The sequence below is a fragment of the Oncorhynchus mykiss genome, chromosome 1 (genome assembly GCF_057628025.1).
Source record: "Oncorhynchus mykiss isolate SJ-2025 chromosome 1, ASM5762802v1, whole genome shotgun sequence".
Taxonomy (NCBI): Eukaryota; Metazoa; Chordata; class Actinopteri; order Salmoniformes; family Salmonidae; genus Oncorhynchus; species Oncorhynchus mykiss.
The window spans coordinates 7,375,826-7,388,344 of NC_143022.1; the positions used below are offsets into that span (position 1 = coordinate 7,375,826).

Here is a 12,519-nt window from a genome sequence, read left to right on the forward strand (position 1 = left end):
TTTATCAGTCTGGGCTTATGCCGCATTCACGTGCTAGTCGGGAACTATGAAACTCAAATTAATTATGAACACTGAGGGGATTGAATAATTGTCACGGGGTGCCCAGTGGGAGGAGATCTGTGTTTCTCCGGTGGGAGGAGATTGGGGTTACCCCGGTGGAAGGATCCTGCAGTGCCCCGGTGGGAGGATTCTGGTGTTTCCCCGGTGGGAGGAGTTTGTGGTTACCCAGGTGGGAGGAATCTGCGATGCCCCGGTGAGGGGAGTTTGGTGTTTCCCTGGTAGGAGCCGTTTGGAAATGCCCGGTGGGAGGAGTTTGGGGTTGCCCTGATGGAAGGAGTTTGGTGTTGCCCTGGTGGAAGGAGTTTGTTGTTGCCCTGATGGAAGGAGTTTGGTGTTGCCCTGATGGAAGGAGTTTGGTGTTGCCCTGGTGGAAGGAGTTTGGTGTTGCCCTGATGGAAGGAGTTTGGTGTTGCCCTGGTGGAAGGAGTTTGGTTTTGCCCTGATGGAAGGAGTTTGGGGTTGCTCTGATGGGAGGAGTTTGGGGTTGCCCTGGTGGGAGGAGTTTGGGGTTGCCCTGATGGAAGTAGTTTGGTGTTGCCCTGGTGGAAGGAGTTTGGTGTTGCCCTGATGGAAGGAGTTTGGTGTTGCCCTGATGGAAGGAGTTTGGTGTTGCCCTGATGGGAGGAGTTTGGTGTTGCCCTGATGGAAGGAGTTTGGTGTTGCCCTGGTGGAAGGAGTTTGGTTTTGCCCTGATGGAAGGAGTTTGGGGTTGCCCTGATGGGAGGAGTTTGGGGTTGCCCTGGTGGGAGGAGTTTGGGGTTGCCCTGATGGAAGGAGTTTGGTGTTGCCCTGGTGGAAGGAGTTTGGTGTTGCCCTGATGGAAGGAGTTTGGGGTTGCCCTGATGGAAGGAGTTTGGTGTTGCCCTGATGGGAGGAGTTTGGTGTTGCCCTGATGGGAGGAGTTTGGTGTTGCCCTGATGGGAGGAGTTTGGTGTTGCCCTGATGGAAGGAGTTTGGTGTTGCCCTGATGGAAGGAGTTTGGGGTTGCCCTGATGGGAGGAGTTTGGTGTTGCCCTGATGGAAGGAGTTTGGTGTTGCCCTGATGGAAGGAGTTTGGTGTTGCCCTGATGGAAGGAGTTTGGTGTTGCCCTGGTGGAAGGAGTTTGGTGTTGCCCTGGTGGAAGGAGTTTGGTGTTGCCCTGATGGAAGGAGTTTGGGGTTGCCCTGATGGGAGGAGTTTGGTGTTGCCCTGGTGGAAGGAGTTTGCACCGGAATTCATTTTAGAACTAGGCTGCCTCCCGGGCGTGAGCCAGGTGCCCTGCTCTGGCCGACAACAACGTCATCTCAAAACTAAAGTGACATAGGATAAACACATGGAGTAATGAGTAGGATTCTGTGTTCACATGCTAAAGAGATGGCTTTGGATAAACACGCTTTATCTGCCTTCGTTTGACTTCCCAGTAACAACTAGTTTGAAAATTCAAACATTTATTTTATGGAAAAGAGATTTCTGAATGATGCATCATGCTGCCTTGTTGACAACATGACCGAACGGCGTGGTTTTACTGGTCCATTTGAACAGGGTGCTCCTCCCTCAGCACTTTGGTCTGTTCACATCAGGGGCCATAGACCGGTGCACCACGTTTCATCTTTATCAAACTCCCTCACTGTGTGTTGAATTAAGCCTTCCACTGATTGGTTGAAAGTAACCCAATTGCTGACATGTTGATTGTCAGTGAAGTTAAATAGAATGGTTAGCGATCAAACTGCTTCCACCAGGCTACCAAAATGTATCCCACAGCATGAACATGGATCCATACATGGAAACCAACCAACATCTACTGTCCATTAACCTCCATGTGTCCTGTGACAGGTCATTCTTGGTGGAGGACGAAAATATATGTTTTCCAAGGAAACACCGGACCCAGAGTATCCATCATACAAAGGAGTCCGTAACGACAAGATTGACCTCACCGCAGTGTGGCTCAATAACAAACAGGTTAAACATGGCTACAGACACTAAACCTCCACTACAATTGTATCAATGACTCATTCACAGCTTTGTGGTAATGCTGGACTGAAGGTGTTATACTAGCTTAGACAACCTTGGCAACTGGTGACCCTTGTGTTATTGGTATCTGTAGGCTGAACAAAAAAAGTCTGAATCTGGACAATAAGTCACAATGAGATCAGACAACTTCCACTTTCCTGCTTCTTCACCATTTCTCAACCCTTTTCAATAAACCCTTACCCGTACCTCTGCTTTATAGAATGCAAAGTATGTGTGGAACAAAGATGAATTTGACAAAGTGAATCCAGAAAAAACAGACTACCTGATGGGTAAGAATATACGTACATCTTGCTCTGCTAGAAAGGAACACTTGAGCTTTTAGAAGTCAATAATTATTATTTGAAATGTGTATTTTTTTAAATTTAGGTGGTAGATCAGTTTATATTAGATTGTAGCTTCCATCAATGTAATTGTCTGCATCACTTTGCAAAAATATACATTTGAAGTCGGAAGTTTACATACACCTTAGCCAAATACATTGATACTCAGTTTTTCTCAATTCCTGACAATTAATCCAATAAAAATTCCCTGTGTTTGGTCAGTTAGGATCACCAATTTATTTTAAGAATGTGAATAAATGTCAGAATAATAGTAGAGAATGATTTATTTCAGCTTTAATTTCTTTCATCATGTTCTCAGTGGGTCAGAAGTTTACATACACTCAATTAGTATTTGGTAGCATTGCATTTCAATTGTTTAACTTGGATCAAATGTTTCAGGTAGCCTTCCACAAGCTTCCCACAAAAAGTTGGGTGAATTTTGGCCCATTAAAATCAATCCCAGAACAACAGCAAAGGACCTTGTGAAGATGTCAAAGGAAACAGGTACAAAAGTATATATTTCCAGAGTAAAACGAGTCCTTTATCGACATAACCTGAAAGGCCGCTCAGCAAGGAAGAAGCCACTGCTCCAAAACCGCCATAAAAAGCCAGACTACGGTTTGCAACTGCACATGGAGACAAAGATCGTACTTCTTGGAGAAATGTCCTCTGGTCTGATGAAACAAAAATAGAACTGTTTGGCAATAATGACCATAGTTGTGTTTGGAGGATAAAGGGGGATGCTTGCAAGCCGAAGAACACCATCCCAACCGTGAAGCATGGAGGTGGCAGCATCATGTTGTGGTGGTGCTTTGCTGCAGGAAAGACTGGTGCACTTCACAAAATAAATGGCATCATGTGGAAAGAAAATTATGTGGATATATTGAAGCAACATCTCAAGACATCAGTCAGGAAGTTAAAGCTTGGTCGCAAATGGGTCTTCCAAATGGACAATGACCCCAAGCCTACTTCCAAAGTTGTGGCAAAATGGCTTAAGCACAAGAAAGTCAAGGTATTGGAGTGGCCATCACAAAGCTCTGACTTCAATCCCATATAAAATTTCCGGGAAGAACTGAAAAAGCGTGTGCGAGCAAGGAGGCCTACAAACCTCATTCAGTTACACCAGCTCTGTTAGGAGGAATGGGCCAAAATTCACCCAACTTATTGTGGGAAGCTTGTGGAAGGCTACACAAAACTTTTGACCCAAGTTAAACAATTGAAAGGCAATGCTACCAAATACTAATTGAGTGTATGTAACTTCTGACCCACTGGGAATGTGATGAAAGAAATTAAAGCTGAAATAAATCATTCTCTACTATTATTCTGACATTTCACATTCTTAAAATAAATTGGTGATCCTAACTGACCGAAGACGGGGACTTTTTACTGGGATTAAATGTCAGGAATTGTGAAAAAATTAGTTTAAATGTAGTTGGCTAAGGTGTATGTAAACTTCCAACTTCAACTGTTAAAACGTTTTATAGTCAATATTACTGAATGCTTCTTTTCTGCATTCTATTCACCCACATCTTGTAACAGTGGATTGGCCATTTTACCTGGGGATTTCTCTCTGTGTTTTTTTCTAATCCAGGTCTGTTTGAGCCAAGTGACTGCCGCTATGAGCTAGAGCGTGACCATACCTTGGACCCTTCCCTCACTGAGATGGTGGACAAAGCCATCAAGATCCTCCGCAGGAACCCCAAAGGATACTACCTCTTTGTGGAAGATGAGTATTGATACTTCCCTGGATGACCTTGGGTAACAGCATCCCCAAATGATGTCCTGTGTAAGAGAACCTAGGCCAGGATAATCAAATCAGGAGGGCGAGAGCTTTTCAGTGTAAACTAATGCAGTTGACAGTATTAGTGTATTGTACGGGAGTAATTGTGGACGAAATCATGCCTATATAGGGTACTTAACTCAAGCCCTATGAATCAATGACCGTCAAGTATGTAATTCCATTTTAGTTCTTACATTTTGTTGACAATTGGTACATGGTGTTCCTTCTTACAGTGACATCATCTCTCCAATATGGAGTACAGTTTTGACAGTGACATCATCTCTCCAATATGGAGTACAGTTTTGACAGTGACATCATCTCTCCAAAATGGAGTACAGGTTAGACAGTGACACCATCTCTCCAAGATGGAGTACAGGTTAGACAGTGACATCATCTCTCTAAGATGGAGTACAGTTTTGACAGTGACATCATCTCTCCACGATGGAGTACAGTTTTGACAGTGACATCATCTCTCCTAGATGGAGTACAGTTTTGACAGTGACATCATCTCTCCAAGATGGAGTACAGTTTTGACAGTGACATCATCTCTCCTAGATGGAGTACAGTTTTGACAGTGACATCATCTCTCCAAAATGGAGTACAGGTTAGACAGTGACATCATCTCTCCACGATGGAGTACAGTTTTGACAGTGACATCATCTCTCCTAGATGGAGTACAGTTTTGACAGTGACATCATCTCTCCAAAATGGAGTACAGCTTTGGCAGTGACATCATCTCTCCTAGATGGAGTACAGGTTAGACAGTGACATCATCTCTCCAAAATGGAGTACAGGTTAGACAGTGACATCATCTCTCCACGATGGAGTACAGTTTTGACAGTGACATCATCTCTCCTAGATGGAGTACAGTTTTGACAGTGACATCATCTCTCCAAAATGGAGTACAGCTTTGGCAGTGACATCATCTCTCCTAGATGGAGTACAGGTTAGACAGTGACATCATCTCTCCTAGATGGAGTACAGGTTAGACTGTGACATCATCTCTCCTAGATGGAGTACAGGTTAGACAGTGACATCATCTCTCCTAGATGGAGTACAGGTTAGACTGTGACATCATCTCTCCTAGATGGAGTACAGGTTAGACAGTGACATCATCTCTCCTAGATGGAGTACAGGTTGGACAGTGACATCATCTCTCCAATATGGAGTACAGCTTTGGCAGTGACATCATCTCTCCTGGATGGAGTACAGGTTAGACAGTGACATCATCTCTCCTAGATGGAGTACAGGTTAGACAGTGACATCATCTCTCCAAAATGGAGTACAGGTTAGACAGTGACATCATCTCTCCTAGATGGAGTACAGCTTTGACAGTGACATCATCTCTCCAAAATGGAGTACAGGTTAGACAGTGACATCATCTCTCCAAAATGGAGTACAGCTTTGACAGTGACATCATCTCTCCTAGATGGAGTACAGTTTAACAGCCTATTAAATCTATTTAAAGCTTCTGCGAGTGAGGAGACTAATAAATATAATTCATAAAGATCATATTGTATTGACAATTGCTGCGGGGGGTTTTCACTTCAAGGGGGAGAATTGATCACGGTCACCATGGCAGCGGGGCCAAATTTGCCCTGACGGAGGCGGTGGAGTTTGACAATGCCATCGAGCGGGCGGCAGAACTGACCAGTGAGCTGGACACTCTGTCTGTGGTCACTGCTGACCACTCCCACGTCTTCTCCTTTGGAGGGTACTCCAACAGAGGGAACCCCGTCTTAGGTAGGTTACATCATGAAGTCCATAGTTAGGCCTAGCGTTACAAAGCTACCGGTAACACCAATGGTATTCACTAAGTTGATGGTTTATATTTAGGATATTGTTTTACAGCTTTGTCATAATTTATTTTATTTAAAAATGTCTAATTTGATTATTTGCCATTGGAAAGTATTCAAACCCCTTGACTTTTTTCCACATTTTGTTACATTAGACATATTTTTTAAATTGATTAATTGAAAACATGTCCTCAGAAATCTACACACAATACCCTATAATGACAAAAAGAAAACAAGTTTTAAAGAAATGTTTGCAAATGTATTAAAAAATGTAAAAAATGTAAAACATTATTGACATAAAGTATTCAGACCCTTTGCTACGAGACTCGAAATTGAGCTCAGCTGCATCCTGTTTCCATTGATCATCCTTGAGATGTTTCTACAACTTGATTGGAGTCCACCTGTGGTAAATGAAATTGATTAGACATGATTTGGAAAGGCACACACGTCTATATAAGGTCCCATAGTTGACAGTGCATGTCAGAGCAAAAACCAAGTCTTGAGGTCGACGGAATTGTCCGTAGAGCACCGAGACAAGATTGTGTCGAGTCACAGATCTGGGGAAGGGTACCAAAAATGTTTGCAGCCTTGAAGGACCCCAAGAACACAGTGGCCTCCATCATTCTTAAATGGAAGGAGTTTGGAACCACTAAGGCCCTTCCTAGAGCTGGCCGCCAGGCCAAACTGAGCAATCGGGGGAGAAGGGCTTTGGTCAGGGAGGTGACCAAGAACCCGATGGTCACTGACAGAGCTCAAAAGTTCCTCTGTGGAGATGGGAGAACCTTACAGATGGACACCAATTTCTGCAGCACTCCACCAATCAGGCCTTTATGGTAGAGTGGCCAGACGGAAGCCTTCAGTAAGAGGCACATGACATCCCACTTGGAGTTTACCAAAGGCACCTACAGACTCTCAGGCCATGAGAAACAAGATTCTTTGGTCTGATGAAACCAAGATTGAACTCTTTGGCCTGAATGCCAAGCGTCACGTCTGGAGGAAACCTGGCACCATGCCTACAGTGAAGCATGGTGGTGGCAGCATCATGATGTGCCTAGAGTGTGCAAAGCTTTCCTCAAGGCAAAGGGAGGCTACTTTGAAGAATTTCAAATATAAAAAATATGTTTATTTGTTTACCACTTTGTTTTGGTTACTACATGATTCCATATGTGTAATTTCATAGTTTTGATGTCTTCACTATTATTCTACAATGTAGAACATTGTCCAAATAAATAAAAACCCTGGAATTAGAAGGTGTGTCCAAAACTTTGACTGGTACTGTATGTAAATGTGATTTTATTATTATTATAATTTTTAATTTTTTTACATTTGCCAAAATTTCTAAACTCATTTTTGCTTTGTCATCATGGGGTTTTGTGTGTAGATTGACGAGGGAGAAAAATGTATTTATTTGTATTTAATACATTTTCATAATAATTCTGTAACATAACAAAATGTGGAAAAAGTCAAAGGGCCTGAATACTTTCTGACTGCACTTCACATTACACGTGATGAGGCCACGCAGGGGGGCTCCCGAGTGGCACAGCGGTCAAAGGCACTGCATCTCAGTGCTAGAGGCGCCACTAATACAGACACATTTTGATCATCTGAATAAAGATTAATCTAAAATAAAGTTTAAATGAACTTGAAAACGGGGTGGATCTTAAATTATTTTCCAATCGTTTCGTTCTGAACAGAGCCATTCCCCCCCCCCCCCCCCCTCCTTCATACTGCAATATAAAGTTCTGAACAGAGCCATTCCCCCCCCTTCATACTGCAATATAAAGTTCTGAACAGAGCCACCCCCCCCCCCCTTCATACTGCAATATAAAGTTATGAACAGAGCCATTCCCCCCCCTTCATACTGCAATATAAAGTTCTGAACAGAGCCATTCCCCCCCCCCCCCCTTCATACTGCAATATAAAGTTCTGAACCGGTTCGAACCCCCCCAAAACTACCGGCTTATACATCTGGTCTACAAAACATTAGGACAACCTGCTCTTTACATGACATAGACTGATCAGGTGAAAGCTATGATCCCTTATTGATGTCACTTGTTAAATCCACTTCAATCAGTGTAGATGAAGGGGAGGAGAGAGGTTATTAAAATAAGGATTTTCAAGCCTTGAGACAATTGAGACATGAATTGTGTGCCATTCAGAGGGGTAATGTGCTAAACAAAAGATTTAAGTGCCTTTGAATGGGTTTTGGTAGTAGGTGTCAGGCACACCGGTTTGAGTGTGAAAAGAACTACAACGCCGCTGGGTTTCACTGTTTCCTATGTGTATCAAGAATGGTCCACCACCCAAAGGACATCCAGCCAACTTGACACAACTGTGGGAAGCATTGGAGTCAATACGGGCCAGCATCACTGTGGAATGCTTTCGACACCTTGCCCTGATCGAGTCCATGCCCTGATGAATTGCAGCTATTCTGAGGGCAACTCAATATTAGGAAGGTGTCCTTAATGTTTTGTACTCTCAGTGGATAGTTCCTTTCTGATCCGTTTTAAACCTCTTGAAATCAACTTATTTTAAATGACTTCACCAATCAGTGCTGATAGAGCAGCTTGTTATGGGAAGTGCAAGCTATAGTTGTTTACATGTGTGATGGACAGACAGGTGGCGAGAGATGCGATTGAAGATTTTGCTGGTCAGGAGAGAGGGAGAGGCTTGAAGCGCTGGGCATCTTGTTATGACATGCATTATCTGAATTAGAGGAGTGTGTGGCTTCTATGGAGGAACTTTGAATGTCTTTGAACTTCCTAGAGTTTGCTTAACGTTGGACCAGAGCGAGCGAGCGAGCAAGCGAGCTAGATAACAAGCTTGTGTGTCCAGAGTGGCACAAGAATAAAAACACATCTAACCTTTTTGTGGTTAATAAATCCAATGTGAAACGTAATAACTATAGTATAATGTAATCCAAAATATTTCTCTAATTTCTGAATCACGCTTGTAACGTCAGTATGCTACAGTCACCTAGGGTTCAGAGGGGGAGGGGCTACAGTAACCTAGGCTTCGGAGGGGGAGGGGCTACAGTAACCTAGGCTTCGGAGGGGGAGGGGCTACAGTAACCTAGGCTTCGGAGGGGGTAGCAGGTAGTCTACACAATTACACACACTGGCAAATATTTTCAGCTGGAAGGCAGACACTGGAATAAGTATCTGATTGACAGCGTAAGTGGTTTGCATAGGCGCTTTGTTGCGTTTTTTTGTGGGGCTGGAAAAAATGCCTAGAAAGTCAAATAAATGTATCAACCGGTTCCCATTACCTTTTAAAATAATGGTTATTTTCTGGAACAGTAGAGATCACTTTCGTTCCAGGTTCTGATTTCGCCCTATTACTGTTTTCGGTTTTGTTCCCTGAACCGGTTCCAACCCCTGCTTAGTTTACAGGTAAACTTAGAAAGTTTCCAGTAATATACGCATTCTTTGCATCCCTAGGTAGACCACATCATACATGGTTCATCAAATATGTCCATAAAACGCAATGTATAGATCAGGCCCCCTATTCCATTTTGCTTTAATGCTATTTTTTGGGGGGCTAAACATAGGGGTTTATATAATTATGTGGTCAAGGGGGCTGTTATGTGTATTTGAGCAAGCTTAGCGTTAGACTGACAAAATCTAACAGCATGCTGGTATGCGTTGTGTCTTGAAGGTCTGTCCCGTAACTTGGCTGACGATAAAAAGAGCTTTACCACCACACTCTATGGAAACGGACCAGGATACAAGTTAGTCAATGGATCTCGTGCAGATGTCAACACAACGGAAGCAGGTATGTTTGGCTTTAAAGCGATGCGCTCATATTGAGGAAATCTAAATTTAACAGAATGTGTAGAGGAAAATGACAGCAAAATAAGATAACATTGTCTAATCAAATAGAAAAATGGTGTTGGTAAAATAATTAGGGGCGGGGCAGTACATTTAGGAAGTAATTTGCATTTATTTTTTACATTTTTTTAAATCAACTTTTGAAAAAACTATCTTATACTTCCAGTTAATTGAGACGTTATTTGAAATGTAATTAAAATGTTAGTTTATTTCCTGAATTGACAGTCTTCAGTTCAAATTGACCCCAACCCTGATATCAGTTATTGAAGATTAAAATAATTTCAATTCGTTTATCATGCAGATAATAGTAAGAAATGAACGTCAACATGAAAGCCAATGATTGTATATTAATTATCCTCCCCTCTTTTCAAAACTCCTACAGTTTCCAAATTGCATGTATATTTTCTCTCTCCTAACTTTGGCTCTCCTTCAGATCACAAAGATTACAAGCAGCAGTCAGCCGTACCTCTGGACTCTGAGACCCACGGCTCAGAGGACGTGGCCATCTTTGCCAAGGGCCCCATGGCTCACCTCTTTCACGGGGTCCAGGAGCAGAGCTACATCGCCCACGTCATGGCCTACGCAGCATGCATTGAGCCCTACACAGACTGCTTCATCCCAGACCTAGAGCCAGAGCCTAGCCACACAGGAGCCACCAACCCCAGCCTCATAGTGCTGCTGATGGGCCTCATACCTGCCCTCCTCTCCCTCTTCGCTGTCTGATGGGCCTCATACCTGCACTCTTCTCCCTCTGATGGGCCTCATACCTGCCCTCCTCTCCGTTATATCTGTCTGATTTTGGAAACATTTAGAGACCCAGCTATGATTAATCTACTGAGATTTAGCCGATATTCCACCACACAGACATTTTACATTTGAGTCATTTAGCAGATTTTCTTACAGGAGTGACTACATCCATCTTTGTACTGGTCCCCCCCCCCCATGGGGAAATCGAACCCACAACCCTGGCGTTGCAAGCGTCACGCTCTACCAACTGACCTACACGGGACCAATAGCAACCCTCGGATAGCTCTTCTGTCCTGCAATATTGATATACCTTATTTGTTGGCATTGCTAATGTTCAATTAAGATATGGGTAATCATGTTCAACCCATGTTTGTTTGTTATTAAGGTATGGATAGTAATGTTTGCTATTGAGTTAGGGGTAGTTATGTTTGTTTGTTATTTAGGAAAGGGGTATGGATAGTAATGTTTGTTATTTAGGAAAGGGAATGGGGTATGGATAGTAATGTTTGTTATTTAGGAAAGGGAATGGGGTATGGATAGTAATGTTTGTTATTTAGGAAATGGAAAGGGTTATGGATAGTAATGGCGTTGTGTAAACTGAGCTGATCTACTGTATAATCTCCATTGACACTCCATAAAACGTATCCAAATGTACTTGCGATTAGTCTAATTCATTTCAAATAAAATGACATTTTTTGGGGTAGGAAACAATAATTCTTGAAGAAGTTAATGCTTGTTAACCATTTTATTGTCATAGTTAGTAACATGACTATTGTAAGGAAAAGATAAACGGCTATGACTTCAGTCAGTAAATCTACTATGAAACGCAATACCGTGGACAACAAATGAGGTCCTGTTTTTAAATTAATATATTTTGGAATATAAAATGACATTTTTTAAATACATGTAGCTGGGTATTTCTTTAGAGTAAATTATGTGCTGATTGATTATTCAAAAAGTACGGGATGAAACAATCTTTCCCAAACTCAGTCCTAGGGAACCCAAGTACATTTTTTTTGCCCTAGCGCTACACAGCTGATTCAAATAATCAACAAATCATCAAGCTTTGATCATTTGAAGCATCTGTGTAGTGTAAGGGCAAAAAAAAACAAAAGCCTTTTGGGGTCCCGGGGATCGAGTTTGGGAAACGCTGCGATAAAGGAAAGGAACTGTAAAAAACAAAACTATTGAAATGTAGCCATAGATTTCATAACTTATTACATAAAGTGGCCTGTACTCTGGTCTCATATCCTTCCCTGATCGATATCTAGCTAAATGAATATTGAATGATCTATAGCTAGTTGAAAAAATATTGACTGATCTATAGCTAGCTAAATAAATATTGAATGATCTATAGCTAGTTAAAAAAATATTGACTGATCTATAGCTAGCTAAATAAATATTGACCGGCCTATATCTAGTTAACTAAATACATGGTGAAAGAATATTTAAGAATAACTCATAACTAACGAAACGAGGAAATGATTCCTCTTTACTTCATTGAGATAAACCCCATAACCGAAAGATTGCAAGATCGAATCCCAGAGCCGACAAGGTAAAAACCAGTTGTTCTGCCCCTGAACAAAGCAGTTAACCCACTGTTCTTAGGCCGTCATTGAAAATAAGTATTTGTTCTTTAACTGACTTACCTAGTTAAATAAAGGTAAAATAAAAAATACATGCCACCCAGTTTTGACGGTAAAGTCTAATTGGTCCGAATGCTGACAGATACTAGATTAAACCAATCAGTATTATCTGTGGGCGGGATATTGGACTTCTGCGCAAAATAGGCTGATGCAGGGTCATAGTGTATTGGGAAGTGGGCTAGTGTTAGTGGGGGAAAACCCAGATGGGGTGTGAGGAATGTGTTGAGGTACAGATTGTGAAGCATGTCCTGTTATATTGCAGGCGGTATACTGAGGATAAGAGGACATTTTTCTGTGAGATGGCTGATTTGGGTGTCACCACATTTTCG

The 12,519-nt window shown here is 42.3% G+C and overlaps 1 protein-coding gene across 1 annotated transcript in view; it reads left to right on the top strand.

The window, feature by feature from the left end:
- alpi.2 (alkaline phosphatase, intestinal, tandem duplicate 2) overlaps nucleotides 1–11,198 on the top strand; it is a 28,123-nt gene extending 16,925 nt beyond the window's left edge. The window contains exons 6-11 of the mRNA XM_021610103.3: nucleotides 1,874–1,999; nucleotides 2,271–2,340; nucleotides 3,983–4,117; nucleotides 5,723–5,914; nucleotides 9,625–9,741; nucleotides 10,231–11,198. Coding sequence (XP_021465778.2) covers nucleotides 1,874–1,999; nucleotides 2,271–2,340; nucleotides 3,983–4,117; nucleotides 5,723–5,914; nucleotides 9,625–9,741; nucleotides 10,231–10,520 — 930 coding nt within the window. The 3' untranslated portion in view covers nucleotides 10,521–11,198. The remainder of the gene's footprint in view (nucleotides 1–1,873; nucleotides 2,000–2,270; nucleotides 2,341–3,982; nucleotides 4,118–5,722; nucleotides 5,915–9,624; nucleotides 9,742–10,230) is intronic.
- The last annotated feature ends 1,321 nt before the right edge of the window (nucleotides 11,199–12,519 follow it).